Below are 24,475 nucleotides of genomic sequence, written 5' to 3' on the forward strand. Positions count from 1 at the left end.
AATTTGTAGCAGGCAGACGGGTTCAAATCCCCGCTCCGTCACTTTTTAACCATATGACCCTAATCGTGTATCTCTCTGGGCCTTCGTGTCTCACCTGCAGACAAGGATAACAGGCCCCACAGCACCTGATGCACAGGATGTGATGAAGCCAACAGGCGTGAAGCCCGGGGCCCAGCACCCTCAGGATACGTGCAACAAATGGTAGCCATTATAGTGATTGCTATTTTCACCTGTCAGATTCGCTTTGTCTGTTTCCATCTGGATTGGGCCTAATCAGTGGCAAACTCATTCGCTCATTCACCCAACAATTATTTACTGAGTACCTACTTATGCCTAGCACTATTCTAGGTGTTCTGGGGATGCAGCTGCGACAACATGGTTTCCTCTAAGGTATACAGTTGTTATGAGGAAGAAACAGGTATATACACTTGGTACCTGACAGGTATGCTATGTCTTTCACTTGTCTCTCCTTGCCCGAGAACCAATTTCTGTATTTCATTTTTTATTTTAAAGATGGGGGCTCACTGTGTTGCCCAGGCTGGTCGTGAATTCCTGGCCTCAAGTGATTCTCCTGTCTTAGCCTCCCAAAGTGTTGGGATTGCAGGCCTGAGCCACTGCCCCCGCCCTCCCAGAACTAATTTCTGCCCTGCTCTGTACCCTGAGAGGCTGACTCCGGTCATTCCTTTGCTGACTGGCCTCTGGTTGGGTTTTGGGCATGGGGTCTATGGCAGGGTGAGAGAGGGAGGGGGTGAAGTTCCTTCCCTGCTCTCTCCACCTTGGAACAGTGTCACAGGCTGCAGCTGTGCCATCTACAGCACAGCTCTGCTGCTCCTGCCCTCTGGGACTCAACTAAACACCTGCCCCACTGCTCTTCACCCAGGGAGTCACAGCCTCCTGCACTGGGATGTCCATGGGTGCCTCGACATCCCTTGTTTGCTCCCTTAATCCTCTGGTGTGGTCCTTTGATTAAAGTTTCTTCATATGGGGCCGGATGTGATGGCTCACGCCTGGAATCCCAGCACTTTGGGAGGCCAAGGCAGGCCTTTGAGACCAGTCTGGTCAACATGGTGAAACCCCATCTTTACTAAAAAAATACAAAAATAAATAAAGGCTGGGCGCAGTGGCTCCCACCTGTAATCCCAGCACTTTGGGAGGGCAGGGCGGGTGGATCACAAGTTCAGGAGTTCGAGACCAGCCTGGCCAACATGGTGAAACCCTGTTTCTACTAAAAATACAAAAATTAGCCTGGTGTGGTGGCGCGTGCCTGTAATCCCAGCTACTTGGGAGACTGAGACAGGAGAATTGCTTGAACCCGGGAAGTGGAGGTTGCAATGAGCCGAGATCATGCCACTGCACTCCAGCCTGGGTGACAGAGCAAAACTCAGTCTCGAAGAAAACAAATAGCAGTAAGCAGAAGAAAGCAGCTCCACGCGCCGGGCACTGGGTACACTCTTTACTTAGATCATATTTAATCCTTAGTAATAGGCTTATGAGCCCTAGCTCACAATATTAGCTCCATTTACAGACAAGGACACTGAGTCACGGCAGATTTCTTAGCCCTAATAGAAGAAGGGGTGTCCATAGCTTCAGGTCGCCACGAAGCCCTTGATCCTTGCACGCCTGGGAACCTGGCCCCCATCTCAAAGCACAACATTCACGGGCTTTTCTTCCTCTGACTGCCCCGTGGGGTCAGGCACTGTGGCAAGGCACCTGCACCTTAGAACTTCCTCACTCCCAATTTCCGTGTCCCTGATCCCGGCACTTCTAGTCCCCTCCACCTCAACATTGTTGACAGCTTAGGCTCACTGGGTGAAGGAGAGGCCTTGGGCGCCGACCCCCCGCCATAGAGCTCGCTGTGGTTTTCCCAGCTCTCTCCTGCACCTGGCACTACGTGAGCTCAGGACCCGGCTGGATACTTCTGTCCCCATTGTACAGATGAGGAAAGGCCTGAGAAGAGAGAAGACTCTGACCAAGGCCACAGGCTGAGCTGGCGTGGAGCATGTCCCACCAGTGGCCGGTGTGGCTGGAGCACACGGAGGGCGTGGAGCGGAGGGGCAGGGTGAGCTGAGGCTGCTGTGAAGGGCCTGGGCCGCACAGGAAGGATTTGGGCTTATCATCCACCGGGGATCGGGGCAGGGATTTTAAGCTGGCAGGGGTGTGTGTGTGTGTCTGACACACACAGAGACAATCAAATCTGCATTTTACAAAGTTCCCTTCCCACTCGCAGGCCTTGGGAAATCAGTTAGAGGTGACAGAAGTCACAGGGAGCTCTTAGAAGCCCATGCATGTGGATAGTAAGACATAGATGGTTTTCCCCCTGCATCTCTATACTTTACTATTTAAAATTTCCACAGGAAACATGTATTACTTTACCAGAAAGAAGTAGTGGCCGGGCACAGTGGCTCACACCTGTAATCCCAGCACTTTGGGAGGCTGAGGTGGGCGGATCATGAGGTCAGGAATTTGAGACCAGCCTGACCAACATGGTGAAACCCCATCTCTACTAAAAATACACACACAAAAAAAAATTGGCCAGGTGTGGTGATGCTCGGCTGTAGTCCCAGCTACTCAGGAGGCTGAGGCAGGAGAATCGCTTGAACCCGGGAGGTGGAGGTTGCAGTGAGCCGAGATGGCACCATTGCACTCCAGCCTGGGCAACAAAAAAAAAGCCGTTTGTAAGAAAGCCTACTGAAGCACTGGAAGTGAGACAGGGGCAGGGAGGGGCTCGGCAAGTCTGGGGTAGGTGACCCTTCCTGAGCGGGACAGCAGCTGGGGCAGCCTAGTAAGCCTAGTATAGGCTGGGGCGGGAGGGGGGCATTGTGTCTGTTCGAGGAGCCTGGGGAGGTGTGTATGGATGACTGGAGTGGAGACCTGGGTGGGGGCAGGGACTAAGCAGTGCCTGGTGCCCAAGGAGAGGAAGGAATGGTGTGAGGAGAGGCTGAGGAGAAGGGAACAGGGAAGGAAAGAGGCGGGAAGAGGAGAGTTGCCCAGGCTGGGTGTGGTGTCTCACACCTGTGATCCCAGCACTTTGGGAGGCTGAGTCAGGTGGATCACCTGAGCTCAGGAGTTGGAGAACCGCCTGCCAACATGGTGAAACTCCGTCTCTACTAAAAATACAAAAATTAACCAGCCTGGTGGCACACGCCTGTAGTCCTAGCTGCTCAAGAGGCTGAGGCATGAGAATCACTTGAACCTGGTGGTGGAGGCTGCAGTAAGCTAAGATTGTACCACTGCACTCCAGCCTGCATGACAGAGTGAGACTCCATCTCAAAAAAAAAAAAAAAAAAAAAAGTCACCCACCCAGAAAGGAGCCCTGAGGCTGGGGTGGAGGCTGCAGAGAGGATGCTGAGGAACAGAGGGTCTGCACAGCCCTATGCAGGTGGGGGGGTCTACACAGCCATATGCTGCAGAGCAGTGTGGGAGGGGGTGGAAAGAGCACACCTGGATGCCGCTGGGGACCCAGGCAAGCCCGGGAAGGGTGGAGGCTGACACCACAGCCAAGGAGCTGGGCTCTGGGGATCGAGGGGCTAGGGTGGGAAACGGGAGCATGATTAGAGCTGAGGGAAGGGCCTGCTGGGGAGGATGAAGCTCTGTGGTGGGGAGGGAGGCAGTCTGGACTGGGGTATTGCCCCCCACTTGCCAGCTGTGTGGCCTTGGGTTAAGTCTGTTTCCTCACTGGTCACATGGGGGTAAGAGACCTTCCTGTGGTGAGTGTGAGATGAGGTAACACAGGTGCCCCAGCGAAAGCTCTGTCAGTGTCAGCTGCTATGCTGGGCACCTGGACAGGACCGGGGGAATGGCAGTGGCAGGAAAAGAGTTGCGGGTGAGACTCGAGGGGTGTCTGGGGACCATGAGTTGGCAGGTGGGAAGCTGTGGAGAGGCTGTAGGGGGCTGGAGGGCTGGTCTTTGAGAGGTTCTCCCGGGAGCCAGCACGGAGGCAGGGCCTTGGGTGCCCAGGGCTGTCCCAGGGCCAGTGAAGGGAAAGGTTCCAGGGTTCCTGGGTCCTGATCTTGGCTGTGATGCCCCCTTGCTCTGCATCTTTGGGAAGCCCGTCCCTTCTCTGAGCTGTCCCCTCATCTGAAAAGGAGGTGGACTCACCCATTTCTAACCGTTTGCCTCTAAATCTAGAACCTTCTTCAAGTGAGAGCATCTGGACATAACACAGCCCCCACCCTCACAACCAGGATGGGCCTGGCATACAGGAGCTGCTCAGAAATATTCACTGACCCAAATGAGCACACTGTCTCTCACAAGTAAGTCTGGGGGCCACCCTGCAGCCTCTAACTGGGCCACACAGGCAGGCCATGGGCAATAAACACCCACGGGTGAGGTTTGTCCACTCTCTACGTGGCCCCCGCACCTGCTCATTGGATCTGAAAGACTGCAGCAGCCCTGCAATTCCTTTGGCACCCCTGCCCTTCCTGAGGGCCAAAGTGCCTCTCCCTTGTCCCCACCTCACCTTGCAAAGATGGGAGGTGACCCCACTGAAACCCAAACACAAGGCTGAAAGGCAGATGCAAAGCTGGCTTCTCCCTCGGCTGGGGGTGGCCTAAGAGCTCAGAGGGAGCCTGAGATGAGAGTGGGATCTGGAAGAGCAGGCTGGGAAGAGGGAGGGGAAGCAGAAGAGAGAACTGGAGTGGCAGGAAGGAGAGGGCCCCAAATCCCCCTTATGCATCCCAGGGTAGGCTGGGCCTGAGAAGGGGCTTCTGGAGTCTCAAACTAACCAGCTCACCCCTCCTCCAAGAGCAGCAGTGGTAGCTGGAGATGAGTCTTCTGTCTCTGAGTGAGGGGACTCCTGAGAGGGGAGGTGCCAGGTTGGGAACTCATGTTCTAATCCAGATCCAAAGCTCCGGGATTGGGAGGAGGAGGGAGAAGATGGTTCAGAGGGTGGGTGGGGTGGTCCCGGCAGGGAGGGTGTGTCTGGGCAGAGATGGGGGAAGCTGGTCATGGGAGCAGGGGCAGGAGGTGCCCTGCACTGGGGCCCGGCATGCCGAGGAGCGGGCCCAGGTGGCCCCACAGTCCCTGCCCTCACCTGCTGCTGGGCCTGGATCCGCATGTACTCGGCCCTCTGCTTGCCATGCTTGCTTTTGTCGGGGCTGCCCGCCTGGCCCTGGGCTGCCTTCAGCCGAGAGGCCCCCGGAGTCACCACCTTCATGGGTGGTACACTGCCTCCGCCACTCTGCAAGAAGAGGAACAGGGTTGCAGGGTCCGCATGGGGTGAATCACACAGGAACCTAGCACGGGCTGGGACCTCCTCAGCAGGGCCCTCTGAGACCTGGAGACCCCTCTCTGGCTCTACATCCCAGTCCAGGACCAGGCCCACCCTCTGAGCCCCCATTTACGGCTTCCCTGCAGGAGAGTGGGGGGTGCTGCTCAGCCAGCTTCCCAGCGGCTCCTGAGGGAGACTTTTTGGTGGCTTCCTTGAGTAGCCCAGGGGCAGCTGATACCCTCCTTGGGGAGCCTCTGCTAAAGTGAGGGTCCCCAGCAGCGACCCCGCTCCCGGCAAGGGGCACCATCTAGACCTGGGTGCACATGCTAGCGAGGGGCCATCTATAACGGCACACAGAGCAGACGGGTGGCCCCAGGCCACATCCTCCTCCTAATGGGAGGATTGAGGTGAGGTTTCCCATGGAGGCAAGCTTGGCCCCCATGAACCTCCCCAAGTACCAGGCCTGCCCAGGGGACACTGGGGATCCAGAGGCGCGAGCAGAGAGATGACAGAGACAGAAAGCCAGACAGGAGGGGGAGGGGAGCATGGGGATGGAAGGTGGGGAGAAAACTTTATTAGCTGGTTTACAGATATAGGGCAGAAGGGGAGCGGCCCTGGTTCTTGCCGAAGCTGGGGGCTGGCCGACCCCTGGGTAGACCGGCTTCCCAGCCTCCCCCGGACTCTGCCTGCAAACCCTGCTCTGGCACCAGGCTTCCAGCAGAGCAGTAAGAGCTGAGAGAAGGCTGGTGGGAGGAGGGGGCTGGCCTGGCACTCCTGCCGCCCACTACTCCGTCCGACTCTGGAAATGGAGCAGGAAGGCAGCAGGGGAAGATGAAAAGGGGACAGCCACCTGGGGGCAAAGGGGTAGGGATGGAGGGCTGTCAGGGGGCCCCACAGCAGGGCCTGTGCCCATGTTGCTCAGGGTGGCTTCCAGCTCCCGGAGCGTCTCCTCCAGGCTGTCCATCCGCCAGGCGGTGGCGCCCCATGCAGTGCAGCCTGAGCTGGCGGCAACCTGGCCCTGGCACTCCCTACTGCACGTTTGGGCATCATGTCCAGAGTCCTTGAGGGTCTCTTCTGGGTAGGTGTCAGCAGTAGAGGTCTCCGGAGTCCCATCCTGGGCTGGTCCCTGAGGCCCGGGGACCCTGGCTCCTTTATCCTCTGGGCTGCAGCGTCCTCTGCCCAGTGTCTTCAGAACTGCCCTCTCCCTCTGGGGCATGAACCTGCTCCTTGGCCTGGGAGTCTTCCCGACTGCCCCTGGCAGGACCTGTGGGCCATTCCAGCCTCTCCTGCTGTCAGCCAGCGTCCGAGGTCTTGGGATAGGAGCTGTCCTGGGTCCTGGGTCCTCAAGTCTGGCCTCTGGCATGGAGGGAGGGTTGGGGGCACACTGTGTCAAGATGATCCTTGGGATGCAGAAGGCCCTGGGACCTGGGACAGCCTGGGGGCAGAAGGAAGATGAGGAAGTATGTGATTCCTACAACCAAACCCCAGGCTACAAGGGGGGTTACAGTTAGGTGAGCCTAGCCCCCTTCTTTCACAGATGGGGACACTGAGGCAGGGAGGGTCCTGACAGAGGCTACCCAGTAAGTTGGAGGCAGAATTGGGACCAGAATTCAGGTCTCTTCCCTCCATACCGCATGGCCCCCTGCTTTCTGGGAAAGGTGCTGGTTTGCCCAGGGGCAGGCAACGTTTAGTTCACACCGCCCATGTGAGCTCCAGGAGCCGGTATCAGTGTTGACCCCCGGAGTGTGCCCATCTGTGACTCAGCACCAAGATGGGGCTGGTGGAGGGTTAAGTGAGCTCGCCGGGCCTGGTGTGAGTGCTTCAGAAATATTAACTATTTGTTGAAATGAATGGAATGACCAAGACCTTCGGCCCTGTGTGGACAGAGACCACATGTCAGCCTCTGGCCTTGGAGGGTGGGGACACATCCCATCAGAGACTTCTGGTCCCCCTCAACTTTGTGTGCTCTCCCCAAGAGCTTCACAGCCAAATGGGTGGGGCTCGCCTCCTGCCAAACCCTCTGCTGCACACACTCAGGCAAAGCTTCCTTGGGCACCTGCTCTAGTGCCAGCATCCCTGGCCATGGCCTCAGTGAGGATGCAGAGGGAGGCCCCAAGTACCACTTCCCAACATCAGTGAAATCCTGGTCTAACTCTGAACACCAGGCTTGTGCCAGGCGCTGCCACACCCATCCTCACCTTCAGTGCCTACCTTAACCCATGAAGTGACTGCTGCTCTCACCAGGGGGAGAGGTTACACGCTTCACCCAAGGTCACCCACCCACAGCTAGTTAGTGGCAGAGCCTGGATTTGAACCCAGATAATCTGACTCCAAGGCCAGTGCTCCTTCCACTAAAGGGAAGATGGGAGCTGGTAGCAGGGACCCCCAACCACCCCCCTGCAAAGGAACCCACCCAGCCTTACCACCTACTTACCTGGAAGCTGGGGGTGCTGATTGGGAAGGCAGAGAGGGCGACCTCAAGCTCGCCCAGCTCCACTGCCCGATGCGGCTGCAGGATGCAGAGGGCTGGCCAGGGGCAAAAGGCCTTGTCCACTGCGCCCCTCAGGATTGGCCTCCAGAGCCGGAAAGGGGCAGGGCTTGGATGGGAGGGGCCAAAGTGCTGCGGGCACAGCCAGCCCAGGAGGCGCCCCTTCCACACAGCTCATCCTAGAGGTTCCTTGCACTGCCCTGTGCCCATCCCCTGCCCAGCAGGAGGCACTGTCCACTGTCTGATGCCTCTCTGTTCCTCCCCCGCCAGGAAACCAAAATGCCACCAGGCCTCCAACCAGGCTAGAAATCAGGTGGCTGCCAGCCCAGAGTCTACTGTGAGCCGGGGAGACCCAGAAAGGGAGTGTGTGCACATGGGAGGCTATCCCTCCCCAGAGCAAAGGTCCCCCTGCCTCAGCCGGATTCCCAGATCCTCCCCCTTCCCTCCTCCCCAAGCACAGTCCCCAGGGGTGGGGTGCTGGCAGCAGGTTCACCCCCAAATTCCCAGGAAGGAATAAAGAGAAAATAAGTTCAGCAGGACAGCAGCAAGAACTGAGGTTAGAGAGAAGGAAGAACTTCCCAAGGCAGAAAGAACTGGCAGCCAAGGACTGGCATGGATTTCTTCCACTCCAAGCTCTCTGTCAAAGAAAGCAACGTGGGCCATGGGGATGGTTAGGCTGTGGATGTGCCTGCCCCTGCGGTGTCCTGGCCCCCAGCACAAGGCATAGATTCTAGTGGGGAAACAGAGCCCCTCCCAGCACAGGCAGCAGAGCAGTGGGGATGGAGGTGGGGTCTAGGCAAGGGCTCAGGACAAGGTCAGATTTTGAGCTGGACCCAAAGTCATCCTGTCAGCAAGATCCAAACTCCAGTCTTGGCCCAAGACCATAGTCAGCTTTCAGGCCAGACCTAAGCTCAGACTGTGAACCAGAACAAAATACTCTGGCCCCCATCAGCAAGCCCATGAGAAAATGCAGACACAAGGGGCCACCAGACACCCAGGCTGCTGGAGTCTCGGGGATCCCCCCTAGCAGGCAGCAGGGAGGAAGGGTTATGCGCCTGTCCTTGGAGTAGGGGAGGGGTGAGTCCACGTGTGACGCTGTGGCAGTGGCTGTGGCCGTGGCGGGACTCAGGACGGTGACTGGCGTTTTAGCAGGTTAGCGTGAGAGGTGAGAGGAAGCTGTGGAGGCACAGGCAGAGAGAGAGCTGTGAGAAGTGGGGGGCAGCCCCGTTACCTTCCGTGTAGGGCCCAGGGCTGAGCCCCTGGGGGGCCCCAGGTCCTGGGGGGACAGCAAGGTGGGGATCAGCTGGCGGCGGGGCGTGGGGGGGAGGGAAGACACTGAGCTTCTCTCAAACACCTGGGGAGCAGAAGGTGGGGACAGGTTTGGAGGAGGGGGTACCAGGGAGGATGGGGGTGCTGGCTTGTGGCCCTGGCACCCTTGGGGAGGGTGGCCTGGGATGGCATCAGGCCCCTAGCCTCACCCCTTGGTCCCTTGCCATGGCCATCATCCCTCTCTGGCCTCATTCGGTCACCTCCTCCAGAGGCCCTGGTAGTCCAGGTCTCTGGCACTGGGGCTGAGGGTGGCTGAGAACACTCGAGTGCGGTGACCAACACCGCGGGGAGAGTGGAGGCATGAGGCTGAGTCTCAGAGCTTTCCCTCAGAATACTCAAGCATGGGGGCGCCTCAAGCATGAGCTGATCTTGGAACACTCGGGGCTGGGGGTCTCCAAACTCGGTGATCTCAGATTCTTTGGGTGTGGGGCTTTCAGAGTGCACGAGGTCTGCAGATACTTGGGGGACTCGGGGACTACAATTTAAAAACTCAGACCTGCAAGGAGAGAAGACCTTAGACCCCCACCTCTCATTTCACAGTGAAGAAATGGAGGCAAGAAGCCTGGGGTCTGAACAGCCAGTGCTCCACAGGGAGCCCCAGAGCCCCTCCTCCGCCTCATGTCACCTGGCCTGGGGGCAGCCTGGCAGGGAAGGGGGTCTGGCTGAGGCCTCGGTGGCCAGGCAGGTCCTGACCCACCTCCAGCTCTGCGATGATGCGATCCTCATCGTCCTCGTCCTTGATGGCCGAGGCCATGATGGGTGGTGTGGAGGCCGGGCGGGCTACCTCGGACACCGCCCGGCGCAGCTTCACTTGGGGCTTCTGCACCTCCAGCTCCTCGGACTCGGCCTTCTGCAAGGCCCGGGACCCCTGTCAGGGCCAGGCTCTACCTCCCTTCAGCACCAGCTCACCTCACCCGTCTCCCATCCCCCCAGCTTCTTGTCGGCTACTTCTGCTGTCCCCTGCCAGGGTGTCCCCGAACGGGCAGGGGCCTGGCATGAAATTAAGGCAAATACACATACCCAGGGTCCCAAACTAGCACAACAAAGTTACCACCAGCCACCCTCTCTTTCCTTCCACGTCCTCTGAGAAAGGGGTCTCTTTCCCACCCCAAAGGGTCTGCAGAATTCATCTGAGGCTTCATCCTAACTCAGTCCCAGGGCCCTCTGTCCCAGGCGGGAGTGGTACCTTGATGAAAGCTGAGTCCTTCTTGCTGGTGACCACCACCTCTCCAGTGCGTGTGGTGGTCAGGCCGTGAGAGGAGGGGAAGCTCCGGCGGGGCGGGGGCGGCGGGGGCGACTTGGAGGGCTTTTCTGTGCGGTATCGGGGCACTGTCAACTCATCTGCGGGCACCAAGGGGCTGGGGGTCAGAGGGCCTGCAATCCTGGAGTCTGTACTGCATCTAACTCAAAGGGGATAAACCTTGCCTCTTCCTCCAGGGAGGACCAGGAGGAGGTGAGGGGAAGGCCTGGGGGCAAGAACACAGGGCCCTCCTCCTCTTCCTCCTGCACTCCAGCCCTAGCCCTGGCCCTCTCCTGACAGCACCCACTGTTCTGACTCCAAGGGTGGTCTGTGGATCAGCAGCACCTGCAGCACCTGGAAGCTTGTCAGAACTGCTGCTCCCGCCCCATTCCCAGGCTGCTAAACCAGAATCCAGCTGAACAGATCCCAGGGTGACGGATGCACATTCAAACTGGAGAGGCACTGCTCTAACCCCCTCCTCCCCCCAGCCCCTCACCCTTGCTCAGCTCTCCATGCTCCTCCAAGGATCCTGGCCCCTCCCACTGGGCTCTCCTTTCCCTGAATTTGTCCTCCAGCCCTGTTCCCAGGGTAACCTGCAGAGAGGTCACTCTCACCGTGCCATTCCCCTGCCTTTGATCCTGCAGTGGCTCCCCATCACCCCAACCATGTCTGAGCTCCTTAGGCCAGCACCTCTGCACCTGCCAAGCTTTCAGCCTCAGCTCTGCCTGCTGCACCCCGGCTTAGACCCTGTTCAGGCCATGCCACACACACACCTCCAGGGGTTTGCACATGCTGTTCCCTCACCCTGGAGTGCCCTCTCTCACTGGCTAGGGAAGTGCCCCACTCATTTGCAAGACTTCAGCGAAAAGTCACCTCTTTTTTTTTTTTTTAAAGAGGGGGAAAGGTGGGGGTGGAGTGGGGTGGGGGGTTGGAAAGTCACCTCTTTTGGGAAGGCTTCCTGCCCTCGCAGGGCCTCTGCCAGGACTGCACAGCACCGGCATTCACCTCTGCTACTCTATTTAGCACCTGCATGCTGGTTCTGTTTATACACTAGGCATGGCCCGGCACAGATTACTTAATCATTTTTTTTTTCTTTTTCAGATGGGGTTTCACTGTGATGGCCAGGCTGGTCTTGAACTCCTGACCTCAGTTGATCCACCCACCTCGGCCTCCCAAAGTGCTAGGATTACAGGCGTGAGCCACCGTGCCTGGCCTACTTAATCATTTTGAGCTTGTTTCCTCATCTGTAAAATGGGACTAGCTACTATATCCGCCTCCTGGGCTTGTTATAAAATTATAAGGACGAATACATTAAAAGCATTGGAACAGTTCTTACCACAGAGTAAGTGCTTGATAAACACAAATGGCGGTATTATTTCCCTCACTAAATTTTGAGCTCCTTGAAAGCAAGCCCTGTCTTATTTCCATATCTCCAGCACCCAGCACACAGTAGGTGCTTAACAAATATGCACTGAAAGAATTAATAAAATGAAGGAATGACGACTGCCACTTCTGGTCTGGATCTCTGCCTCCCCTGCGGCCATGACTTAAGCTGGGGAGTGGAGCATGGAACCGTGTCAGTATCAGCACTGGAGCCTGCCCTCAGCACAGCCTGGTTTGTGGCATGCACCCAGCCAAGTCGTGGAGGCAGATAACTCTGCCTGGACTTGCTCATCCTCCCTGCCTGGTCCTCTCAGTGGCTCCCTTCCCAGGACAGTGGGAAAAGCCTGGGATGAAGTCAGCTTGCCCTGTCCCTCTCGGTCTTGGTCTCCCTTTAGTGGTGAGACAGGGACTCCCTTGTCTGGCAGCCCAACCACAATGATCTTGATGCTCCAGTGCTGCCCCGTCAGCCTGAGCTCCCAAGGAGGGCACTCCCCCACGGTGGGCTCCCCACCATCCATCCCTACTGCTCCCCATACCTGAGCCTCTCCTCCCGCTGGGCTCTGTTCGGGGGGCTGCCTTCTGGCCATGGGGGGCCTTGGGGGGCTTGTGGTCTGGAGTGGGGGCTGGGCCTGGATGGGCCTTGCTGGCACAGTCCAGGTCAGGGATGGCCTTGAGCAGCTCCGCCTGTGTCTCTTCCAGCAGCCGGTTGATGTCCTTGGCACTGTACTGGGTCAGGGCTGCCCGCTTCTCCTCCCAGTCTCGCTCTGCAGCCTTGAGAGGGGGCCAGGAGTCAGGACTGAGGTAGCTCTCCTGCTCCAGGACCTCTGGAGCCTCAGCCTCCTCCCCACAGTCATACAGGCAGGGAATAGAAAAGGAAGCGTCCTATTTGATCCCACCTCCAGGAGGACCCTTCGACTTCATGTGGGTATCACATGCCATCCCCGTGGGTTAGGAATGCCCCGTCAGTCTGAGTATATAACCTTCATTATATACTACATTTGTGATAAACTTAGACTTATTACTGGGCATTCTATTGTTTCTTTGACTACAAAGTTTATTCTTAGGCAAACATCATACTGCTTTAATTATTGCAGCTTTGTAATATGCTTTCTGTCTATCGGGACTAATGTTATCCTCATTATGCTTCTTAGACTTCCATGAGGGCACTGGCCCTCCTCCCCCAAGGAAAAAGACCCACATGATTGGCACTCCCCATCCTAGGAAGGATGGTGGTAAGAATGTGTGAACCTGCCTCAGGGCACCACCCACAATCCCTGGCCCCAGCACCTCAACAGACACAGCCTTGTCTACGCTTCTCTTGCCAGGAGTGTCCAGGCCTTTGGTGGGGTTGCCCCCTTTGGGGGTAAGAGAGGCTCCTTCAGCTGGCCCACTCAGTTCGTGCAGGTTCAGCGGGGGGCTGGGAGGTGGTATTTCGAAGTCCATGCTCTTGTTGAAGTCAGTCTCTGCCATCACCTTCTTGGGGGACTGACTCAGGAGGTTGTTCGGAGGTGGCCACACACCCTCATCCACTTGCCTGAAGTTGGGAGAGTTGGGAGCAGCTGTGAGCCCAGCAGGTGGGAGCCCAGCAGCAGGGACAGGGGGTGGGAGGCAGTCTCTGGGATGCTGCAGGAGAGGTGGAGGGCCTGGGGAGGAGTGACTGCCCCCCAGTAAGAGGAAGCTGAGTCTACAGCAAGCAGGGGTCACGCCATTGGCACGCCAGTGACCTTCGGGAGAGTTGAAGTAAGGGTTCAATCTGACCTATGGGTCTGGGCCGGGTGTGTGATCCCATGGGAAATTAGAGGTCAGGGACAGAATGACCTTCGGATCTGGGCCAGTGTGTCCGTGACCCCGCGGCAGCGCTTGAGGAGCCCGTCCAGGCGCTGAGGCTCCTCCTTCAGGAACTTCACCGCCTCCACCTCCACGCGCAGCACCACCCGCATCTTGCTCTGCAGGCCTGGGAAGTGAGCTAGGGAGACAGGAAGGTGTAAGCCGGGGCCAGAGGGAGTACTGCCGACTGGGAGGAGAGGATGGTGGTGGGAGTACAGCAGACTCCCCCGCCCTGGACCTCGCACAGTGTTCACAGGCCCCAGACCCACCCTTGAGCTCCGTCAGAGTCTCCCCGAGCTGCTTCAGCACCAGCGCCTTCTCCTCCAGCTCAGGGCCAGGCACCAGCCGGTGGTTGTGGGACACGTCCCTCTGGATCTTCTCCACCGATTTCTCCAGGTCACTGCAGTCACAGAGAGACCCTCTCAGCCCTTTTGGTCTGAGATGCCAGCCTAGCCCCCTGAAATTGGGCAGCTGGAAAGAAATCAGGCCACCAGTGGATCAAAATTAAAAGCAGGAGGCCAGGCATGGTGGTCATGCCTGTAATCCCAGCACTTTGGGAGGCTGAGACAGGCTGATCACTTGAGCCCAGGAGTTCAAGACCAGCCTGGGCAACATAAGGAGACCTCGTCTCTATTAAAAACTAAAATAATTAGCTGGGTGTAGTGGCGCCTGTAGTCTCAGCTACTTGGGAAGCTAAGGCAGGGGGATCGCTTGAGCCCGGGAGGTTGAGGCCACAGTGAGCCATGATTGTGCCACTCCACTCTAGCCTGAGTGACAGAGGGAGACCTTGTCTCAAAAACAAACAAACATAAAAGCCAGCCAGCAGGCCACATACTCAAGCAAAACCTGCAATGCCAAATCTCAGGGATGAGGAGACTTCAGAAGCGCTCCCTAAGAGGTGCCCTGCTCTATCTGCCCCCCTTGGAAGCTTTGATCCTCAGCAATATCTGCCAGGTATCTCTCATTGTAACTTGCATTCCCTGATTCTACTCTGCTAACGGAGCAGAGAGAACTTGGTTGCTTTTCAGAGAACTGGAGGAAGCAGCACATGCCCCTGGGGAGGTCTCTTGTCTCAGGGGAAACTGCCATGTCCATTGCCCTTCTCCCAAATGATCCAGCCACACAGCCTCTTTCCTGAGGGCCAAAGCTGCTTTAGCTTTTCAGCTGGCATGTGCTGAACTTGTTTCATTTAAGACCCTATATTCCTCTAAAATATAAATCAGACCAGGTCATCACTCCTGCCATTGAACCCTAAATGAATCCTATCATCCTGAGGGTAACATCCAAACTTTTCAATGCAACCAAGAAGAGCAGGAAGGTGGTAGTTGAAAACTTGGCTCTAGGCTGGGCACAGTGGCTCATGCCTATAATCCCAGCACTTTGGGAGGCCGAGGTGGGTGGATCACCTGAGGTTGGGAGTTCGACACCAGCCTGGCCATGATGGTAAAACCCCAACTCTACTAAAAATTCAAAAATTAGCTGAGCATGGTGGCAGACACCTGTAAGCCCAGCTACTCGGGAGGCTGAGGCAGAGAATTGCTTGAACCTGGAAGGCGGAGGATGCAGTTAGTAGAGATCACGCCACTGCACTCCAGCCTGGGTGACAGAGCAAGACTCCGTCTCAAAAAAAAGAAAGAAAGAAAACTTGGCTCTAGAGTCAGAATGATCCAGCTCCTATCCTAGCTCTGCCCTTCCCAGAGGAGAGAGCTTCAGCAAGTTAAGTAATATCTCTGGACCTCCTCGACCTCCTTGTCCAAAAAATAGGGATGGCAAGAGTTCCCCACCAGGCAGTGGCTGATGCTTATAACCCCAGCACTTTGGGAGGCCAAGGTGGGTGGATCACCTGAGGTCAGGCGTTCAAGACCAGCCTGGCCAACATGGTGAAACCCCATCTCTACTAAATATGCAAAAATTAGCTGGCCATGGTGGCATGCGCCTGTAATCCCAGCTACTTGGGAGGCTAAGGCAGGAGAATCGCTTGGACCTAGGAGGCAGAAGTTGGGGTGAACCGAGATCATGCCACTGCACTCCAGCCTAGGCAACAGAGTGAGACTCCATCTCAAAAAAAAAAAAAAAGAGTTTCCCTTTCACGGGGGCGAATGCAGATGGGAAAGCAGGCGGCAAGGGCTCAGTGGCTGGGAGCTGCTCTAGCTTTCTGTGCCGCTGTCCCCCATCCCATTTGGCTTCTGCTTAGAGCCCGTCAGAACTGCTCTGAGGTCCAGCCGGGCACAGGGGCTCATGCCTGTAATCCCAGCACTTGGGGAGGCTGAGGCCACTGCACTCCAGCCTGGGCAACAAGAGTGAAACTCCATCTCAAAAAAAAAAGAACTGCTTTGAGCTCTGAGGTCCTACATGTGCTGCCCTCTCTGGCTCTTTATTTTCTCTGCCTAGAATATTCCATTCACCCATACACATACATACACAAACACATGTGCTAACTCCCGGTGGTCCTCCGGTCTCAATGGGAAGCTCTCCTCCAAGCCCTCCCCTTGTGGTTGTCGGATCTGCTTCCTGCCATCCGAACCTCTGAAGCTTCTGTGGGCTCGGCTGAGCAACCTTCTGGACTACTAACCCCAGGCTGGCAAGGACCATGTCTTCCAGATACAGCTCCAATTTCTAGCACCTGGCATAGTACCTGGTGCAGAGTAGATGTCTGGGAAATAATTGTGGAATGAATGAACAAGGGAGAGAAGGAACTGCTACCCAGGTAGGTCGTCTCAGTTCGGTACTTGAGTCGCTGACATCCCTGACCCACATTTGGGACTTTATGTACATTTCTGTCAAATCCCATCTGTTGGATTTCAGCTCAATCTGGGCGCCAACAACTTCTGAATTTCAGTTCTACCATCCAACAGATTTGCTCCCCCTTAAATCTCTGTGTCATCAGCATTATCAGCATGCCTTACACGTCTTCATCCAACTAGCAGGTGAAAAGACAGACGAGGTTGGAGGAGTCAAGGGCAAAACTTGTGACTCAGCAGCACTACCGGTTAAAGAGCTATCTTGTATTTATGCACTTACTGTATGCCAGGTGCCACACTCAGACCTTGGCTTTCATTACTTTAATTAATCCTGGAGGTGGGAACAGTTACTATCTCCAGTTTACACACAGACATACAGTGGCTCAGATCCTAGACTACATATCCCAGTCTCCCTGGCGGTGATAAGTGGCCATTTAACTAAAGTCTACCCAATGGAAGGTGAGTGGGAGGGGCACATGCTGCTTCTAGACCTGGCCCACAAAAACCTCCATGTAAGCTCCTCCACACTCCTTTCGCCTCTTTTGTGGGTTGGAAACTTTCTGGGTGATCTTGGAAAACACATGTTGAAGATGGCAGAACCTCCATCAGCCTGGGTCCCTGAATGACTGCATGGAGAAGAGCCACCCTGCGAACCCACCCAATACTGTTCCATGAGAAAGATATGTTTATTACTTTTGAATTATTAAACAATTTGAGAGCTTATTTGTTAGAACAAGGTACCCTAATTAATTAGCTCTCCTAACTAAAGCTTTGGCATTTTTTAAAAAAGGAAAAAATATATTCAAAGACTTTCACTAGTTAGTCAAAGGTCTTACAGCTATTTTGTGGCAAAGCAGGATCTACTCACATCTGACTTCAGCCATCGGTTCTGCCGCGCTCATTTCCACACTAGATTAACATCACCCACGCTGCTCCCAATCCAAAAGCTGTCCAGCTCAGCCCTCACTCTACCAAATGAGTAAGAACAAGTCCCCTCCTCATATGTGTGACATCTGACTGGTCCAGGCTGTGCCAGTTTTATAAAATCACTCACAGGGGAAAGAGACTTTCATTAAAGGATTCAAATAAGCCTTCAGGAGGTGACAACACTGCAACTCCCAGGCAGGAGGAACTAGGCTTCTCTTAAGCTCCATCGGCACCTTGATCTTCTGATCATCCAATCTGCCAAAGTTCTGGGGCCTCTGACCTGGGCAAGCTCTGCAAATGAGTTCCAGACCAGCTAGTCTAGACACTGGATTAAAAAGCCACTGGGCTTTCCAAACCCAGGTTTAGTCTTGGAGGGGTCAAGAGGGGAGAGTCAAGATGGAACCAGCTAAATAATTTATGGGGCCCCATGCAAAATGAAAATGTTACCTCTAGTTTAAAAATGATTAAAAATTTCAAGATGGCAACAGCAGAGCATTACACCAAGCGTGGGGCCCTTCCGAGCACAGAACCCTGCATGACTGCACAGGTGGCATACCTATGAAGCTGGCCCTGGGTTAGGCAAAGGTACATTCCAGGACCTAAAAGGTTTCAGTCAGCAGAGACTACCCCTAAAGGCAATGTCCACACAGACCTTAAGTGCTGGGCTAGACAGACAAGTGAGTGAGCCAAGCGGAATGAACAGAACCAGTTTTAACTTCCAGCAAGTAGCCAGGAAAGAGGAAGGGGCATAGCAAATTGGAGCAAGAGTAAGTATACAGGGGCTATGGCCAGAGTGTGGGGCAGGGGGGCTGCAGGGTTAAAGCCTGGGGAGGCTAAGGGAGGGCCTTCATGGCCAGGTTAGAGCCCACTATCTGCCCAACCAAGAAGAGGCAGGAGCCCCCTTTCAGGAGGATGGAGAATTTTGCCAGAAACAGTACTGCAGGTCCCAAGCTCTCTCAAGTAAACAGTCTGAGTAATGGGTTTGATGATGGGGCAGAGGGTGGAGAGTCTGTTCCTGGAGAACCAAGGCCCTCAGGGAGCCAAGGACCAAACACTTATAATGACAATAGCATAAATCTGTCCTTTCACATCTGCCTATGTGCTTTTAGATCTCCTTTAATTTCCCTTTAATGTCTTGGTGAAGTTGCTTTTGAAAATTCCAACCCCCCTCCTCTGGGCTGAATGAAAAGGGACAAGGAACGGATAGAAAATCTGGGGAAATAGAATTCCCTGGATGAGGAGAGACGGCACCTGCCAGTCTGCTTGGAGATCTGGCTGGAGTCACTAAGTTGTCACACCTAGAATGATGGAGTGGCTGCCCTTGGCTTATGTCCCCTTACCCTATTTCAGCCACATGGTATCATAGGAATCACTGCCCTGGGCCTTGCTGAAATGCACATGTACCATTAGTCTATGTGGACCCCAGCCTGAGGAGCAGTGACCCATCTCAAGGAGCCCCTTGTAAGAGGCTGATTTATGAGTTGGTGAGGAAGCTGGGTTCCAAGGGCAGCCTCTCCTGGCTCCTGGAGTCGCTGGCCAGTACAACTCAACACCTTGTTGAAAAGAGGCAAAAAGCTTAATGCTGGGTACAGATGAGGACACTGGGGCACAGAGAGGGGCAGGAACTGCCCTGATCACTCCATCCCTCAGTGCTGGCACTGGACTCCAGATCCCCTAGTGCCCTGTGTCACCAAGAGGGGGCCCACAGGAAGGAGCAGGGGGCCTGGGTCTCAGATCCCTATCACTGGTGAGGGAAAGCAGGGTGGGAATGCTCACTCCCTGAATGGACACCGAAAGGCAGCCTCTCCCTTCAAAGGTGCCAGACAATGAAATCATTGGCCAGACAGCCATTTGCTAAATTTGGATCAGAAGACTGTCTTCTGTTAACCCCTCCATGTCTAAGCATGTGGAGGCGGAGTGTTCGCAATTCCTCCTTCTTTCTGAAAACACTACAGCCCTGTTCCAGCTGCACTAGGAAGGAAGATGGGTTTTCCTTGGCTATATCTGGACTCCGAGTTCAGGGAATCGGGTCGCCAATGGTGGCTGGTCAGCGCAACCTGAACGCTCCACCTGAACACACTACCCGAGGGTCACTGTGCACGGTTACAGGCCAGAACGAAAGTAGGCAGAGGGCAGAGGAAAATCAGGCAGCTGGTCACATGACAGGGAAGCTGCAGGCCGCAGGAAGCTTGCGTGTGGATCAATATGAAGCAAGACCACAGCAAAAGCAGGCATCAAGCCAGAAAAAGGGAATCAGGAATAATGCCAGTCAAAGGTCTGTGGGTCACAGATAAATCAGGCCAGAGGAGAATGAAATCAGGCTTCAGAACAGACCAACGTCACCTGTGACTCAAAAGGAAGGGAGCTGCGCCTCCCAGGGAAATCAGGTTGCGGGTCACTCCGGCCGCACCCCCACCCCTCCCTCCGCCGCCCGCCCAGCCTCACTTGAGCTGCTGGGTAATGAGCTCCTCGTCGTTGAGATAGCGCAGCCTCTCCTCCTCCACCAGGGTGCGCTGGCGCTGCAGCGGGTCCTCCTGCCGCCGCGCAGCCTCCGACACGCGCATGCTCAGCTCTGTCTCCGTGCGCTTCAGCAGCGCGCGCACCGACTCCTGGTTCTGTAGCTGCGGGACGCACGGACGGATGGACCCGGGTGGGGGGAGCGGAGGCGCGCGGCAGGGGAAGGGCCGGGAGAAGGCCGGTAGAGGACTGCCCAATGCTGCAGGGCAGGGCTCTGCAGAAGATGCGGCTGCTTGGCTCCGCCTCGGGCAGCAGCGAAGGGGTGGGATGGCGAAGGGCAGGGGCAGAGGGCTAAGTTCTGGGGAGGAACAGAGGCAGGAGGAGAACGGATGGAGATCGTGGAGCGGGGAGCGTTAAAATGGGCTATGCAGGCCGGGCGCGGTGGCTCACGCCTGTAATCCCAGCACTTTGGGAGGCCGAGGCGGGTGGATCACGAGGTCAAGAGATCGAGACCATCCTGGTCAACATGGTGAAACCCCGTCTCTGCTAAAAATACAAAAAAAATTAGCTGGGCATGATGGCGCGTGCCTGTAATCCCAGCTACTCAGGAGGCTGAGGCAGGAGAATTGCCTGAACCCAGGAGGCGGAGGTTGCGGTGAGCCGAGATCCCGCCATTGCACTCCAGCCTGGGTAACAAGAGCGAAACTCCGTCTCAAAAAAAAGGGCCATGCAAAGGGGCAGCTGCATGGCTGTGGCCTCAAGCAGCAGTGAGGGGGTGGTATTACAGCGGGGGGAGGGCAAGGTTAAGTTCTGGGGAATATGAGGCAGGAGAAGGGGGTGGGGATATTTGCGGGACAGGGTGTGGCCCTACGTAGGGCCCTGCCGACAGTGCGGGCCCCATGGCTGTGGCTTCCATCATCCCTGAATGGGGACGGGACTGGAATGAAGGACTCAAGCATTGGCGTTTGATAGAGTTTCCGTGGCTGGGACAGGAAGACTAAGTTAACGATTGATCCAACCGAATTACAAGCCTGAATGGCGTGGTGGGCGAGATCTTACCCGTTGCCCAGATGGCAATTCTCTGCCCCCCTCCCCAGCCTGTCTCTGCTCATTATCCTCACCTGACGGGCCCTGGGCCCGCTTGAGGAGCGGACACCGCAATGCCAAGCTCCTGACAGGTGGGACCATCTGCCAGGCAGGGCGGGGGAGGCTGTCAGGGATCAGGAGGGAGGAGCTGAGGGGACTTGGGGGAAGGGTTCTCGCTGCATGAAAGGGATGCAGGGCAGGAAGGAACTGGAATTGCCCCGAGGGATACTGACGAGGGAGGGGGCTCAGTGGGTGACTGGGGCTCCAGGAGTTCTATGGGGACTCAGGGAAGGGGAAGGAAGGCTCAATGAGGGGGACACGGGCGAGGGGTAGGGGCTTGGTGAGGGGAGCGGAGGTTCAGCGAGGGGGCGGAAGCTCAAGAAAGGGGAAGGGGAGAAAGGGTTCGGAGAGAGACCAGTGAGCGGCGAAGGACTCGGGCGTGGGAGTTCTGGGGAAAGGATAAAGGAGTAGGGGATGGGGCGGGACTTGTGGGAAGGAACTTCGACCAGTAGGTGAGCGTTGGTGGGGCGGGGCCCGGGACGGGGCGGTACCTGGAGCTTGCGCAACTGCTGGAGCTGGCCGCGCAGGTCACTGGCGCTGTTCTGCAGGCCTCTCAGGTGCAGCTGCATCTGCAGCCGGCTAACGGCGGTAGGCTGCCCTGCGGGGGTGCTGCCGGCCGAGGGTGGGGGCGGGCCGGACACCGGGGTGGCCCCGCTACTCCGGCCGCCTGACCCGCAAGCTGCAGAGAATAACCACGAGGATGGGAGAAAATGAAGAAATTGTAAGCCTGGGAAGGACTGGAGCAAGGTCCTCCCTACTCTCCGACCCCACACAATAGTCAGAGAAGTCCATGGTTCTGACTACCTGCGCAAGGCCCTAAGGGTGGGGACGAAAGTGCCCGGGCAAAGACCTCTTGGGCTAAGGTGACCACTCATGCCTTCATTGAAAGCCCAGTAATGTAGCTATTGGTTAATCCCCACTTTATAGATTAGAAAACAAACTCCGAGGGAACAAGGATGGGGGAGGGGGAGGGTCACTCACTTGCTGAGGGGGTGGCTGCTCCATTGGAGCCTTCAATCTTCTCACTGTGGCACAGGGAAAAAGGATAGGCATCAGGGGGTCCAGGCCAGCCCCAGACATTCAGAGCTGGGTGGGACCTTAGATGTCATCTCCTCCAGCTCTCTGATCTCAAGATGGAGTCCCAGAGAAGGGAAGGGACTCACCCAGGGTCACCTAGTGAGACACTGGCAGAGCCGACCCAGGTTTCCCCTTCCTCCTGCTCCACCCCCAGGCCCTGGCAGTGGTGTTGGGAGAGGGGCCTCACCTGGGGGTCTCAGGCTCCGAGCCTCGGAGTAAGGCGCTCTGTACCAGGCCTGTGAGGCTGGCAATCTGCTTCTCCATGGCCTCCATGCGCTCCCTGGGGAGGAAGGGGGTCTGAGCAACCTCACTTTAGCATAGAGTCCCTCCTGTCCAGCCCCCCATTCCTAAGATTGGTGACCAGAAGAAACACTGTCCCATCCCTGGCTGCCCCCCCACACACAACTCAAAGGGCCCCAATGCCTAAGGATCAAGCCCACAGCCTCCCACCTCACCTTTCGCTCCCTCCCTCAAGGCTGCACGCTGATCTCTCCATGCCTGGCAGTGCTTTCCCCTACCTGCTCTGCTGTTCTCCTAACCTCCTCCTGACAGGTGGGACCATCTACCAGGCAGGGTGGGGAAAACTGTCGGGGCTCAGAAAGGAGCCTCCCGAAACCATTACACAGACTCCAGGAGCCCCAAAGAACTCCTCCTTCCATGCCACCCAAGGGAAGTGGAAAGTATTTTGAGTGTCTCTCCACTAGACCAGGAGAGGAACTGTATTTGTGTGAAGGCCAAGGCTTCTCCTCATGGCTCAGCAGTGCTGCATGAAGGCGCAGGTTATCTACTGCCCTGGGTACCTCCTCCAGCCCTGCACCCTTAGGAAGGGACTGGGTGATGGGCAGGGGCTCCTCAGCCTGGAGGCTAGGTACCCGAATGTGCTCCTTTCCCGTCACTATTTCTCAACAGCACCCTCCTCCCCAGTGGACTTCAGCTGTCCTGGTGCTGGACAGCTCTCACGGCTGCGAACTCTAAGCTGGAAAGGCACTGAAAGTGGTTCAGCCCCTCAATTTTACAGTTGGGGAAACCGAGGCTCAGAAAATGGATGCAAAGCTAGGTCTCCAGAGTCCTCATCTGGGGACCTCTCAACCACCCTCTTAAGTCTTGCGGATTGGAGGAAAATGGCAGGCTGGTCTCTCCAATGCCTGCCCTGCCACATCCAAGATGCTCTCTGGCGATCCTTCAAGACTACACAAGGTCTCCAAAGGACTACGGAATCTCAGTCCAGGCTACACACCTGCCACGGACTCTGCCGTGCCCCCTCTCTGCAGCGCCCCCCCCCCAGCCCCCCACCCCATCCCTGAGGCCTGGTGAATGTCCCTTACCTGGTCTCCGTGTCCTTAGCTGGCACTGGCGGCCCAAACCCAACCAGCGGGCGCTCCCCGGGCCCAGGGAAGAGTTCTGAAGGTGGAGCGCCGGCCGTCGAGGCGCTCCCGGTGCTGCGGGTCTTCCCTCCAGGACTTTCCGCGAAGACGGACGAGCCCGAGTCTTTGCGGAAGGACTGGCGCACCGGCGAGCCGCGACTGGGCGGCCCCGAGTAGGGGCTGTGAGGTGGCGGGGGGCCTCCGGGGGGCGCCGCCACGTCTGTCAGCTTTTGCGGCGACGAGGGCGGCAGGCGGAAGCCGTAGCCTTCGCCGTAGAGCGGGCCGCCGCCGCCCGCCGCCTTGTACAAGGAGTCCTCCAGGTCGGACTGCAGCGCGGCGGCCGAGTAGGTGCTGAGCGAGCGCACCGAGCCGCGCTTGTAGAGGCCGCCGGCGCCCGGGTAGGCGAACGGGTCGCCAGCGGCGGCCGCCAGGCTCAGACGGCCCTCGTGCAGTAGCCCGTAGGGGTCGGCGTAGAGGCCCTCGCCCTTCACCAGCACCATGCCGCCCGCCTTGCCCGCCAGGTCCTCGTCTGGCTTCACGTCGCGCCGTTCCAGGATGGCGCTGGGGCTGGGGCTGACGCCCTGGGCGGCCGGGGCGCCTCCCAGACGCTCCGCCGCGTGGTGCACCGGGCTGCCGGCGTATGAGGGCGGGCGCCCCCCGGCGTACGAGAGGCGCGAGCGCGACGGCGAGCCCGACTGCAGCCCGGACGGCAGCCCCGACGGCAGCCCGGGCGGCGGCGAGCCGGATGCCAGGTGCGGCGCTGGTGACAGGTTGTTGAGGCGCCGCGTGGGCGACGACTCCCGCGACGCGTACACCATCTCTCTCTGCGCAGAAGACAGCCCGGACCCCCACAGCTGGTCACCAAGGACACCTCTGCCCCTTGCTTGAGAAGCCAGCATCTCCTCCCTGGCGCTTAGGAAGTCCCTTCTCCTCTCTGCCCTCCCTCTATCCTGCTGCAGTAGGGCCGCTTTTCCATCAGGGTTCCCAGCATGGAGGAAAAGGTGGCCGATGGAGAGGCACCAGCGGGGTAACCCTCAGCTCAGCTACTGTGAGGGGTAGGAAGTAGAAGGGGAAGGGATGGCTCCTGAGAGGCCTTAGACTATCTGGGGGCAAGTTAGTGGAATCCAGAGTGGACAGGTCAGGAGTAGAAGGGAAGTAGCAGGTGGGAGAGGGGCTCTTCCCTAATCCCTCAGCCCTATTCTCGCTTCTCCCAAGCTGGCCCTGGCCCCCGACAACTGCCCGGACCCTGCTCCCCTGTACCCCATGTGCCCAGCCTCCCCAATGCTT

General features: G+C 57.1%; 1 protein-coding gene across 50 annotated transcripts in view; it reads right to left on the minus strand.

Moving 5' to 3' along the window:
• Window positions 1-24,475, minus strand: part of SRCIN1 (SRC kinase signaling inhibitor 1) — a 71,693-nt gene that overhangs the window by 3,996 nt on the left and 43,222 nt on the right. For 25 of the 50 annotated variants that reach the window (XM_078374305.1, XM_078374295.1, XM_078374296.1 and 22 more), the window contains 12 exons: window positions 23,150-24,012; window positions 22,012-22,104; window positions 21,729-21,772; window positions 21,239-21,426; window positions 19,590-19,765; window positions 13,746-13,876; window positions 13,468-13,615; window positions 12,937-13,183; window positions 12,186-12,420; window positions 10,213-10,367; window positions 9,724-9,876; window positions 5,033-5,179 (listed from right to left, as the gene is read on the minus strand). In XM_078374305.1, coding sequence (XP_078230431.1) covers window positions 5,033-5,179; window positions 9,724-9,876; window positions 10,213-10,367; window positions 12,186-12,420; window positions 12,937-13,183; window positions 13,468-13,615; window positions 13,746-13,876; window positions 19,590-19,765; window positions 21,239-21,426; window positions 21,729-21,772; window positions 22,012-22,104; window positions 23,150-24,012 — 2,580 coding nt within the window. Of the gene's footprint in view, window positions 1-4,724; window positions 4,796-5,032; window positions 5,180-5,761; window positions 6,645-7,643; window positions 9,052-9,723; window positions 9,877-10,212; window positions 10,368-12,185; window positions 12,421-12,936; window positions 13,184-13,467; window positions 13,616-13,745; window positions 13,877-19,589; window positions 19,766-21,238; window positions 21,427-21,728; window positions 21,773-22,011; window positions 22,105-23,149; window positions 24,013-24,475 lie in introns of those variants that run through there. The other 25 variants (XR_013535909.1, XR_013535908.1, XR_013535907.1 and 22 more) reach the window with 5 other exon arrangements.

The sequence above is a fragment of the Callithrix jacchus genome, chromosome 5, assembly GCF_049354715.1.
Source record: "Callithrix jacchus isolate 240 chromosome 5, calJac240_pri, whole genome shotgun sequence".
NCBI classification, from domain to species: domain Eukaryota; kingdom Metazoa; phylum Chordata; class Mammalia; order Primates; family Cebidae; genus Callithrix; species Callithrix jacchus.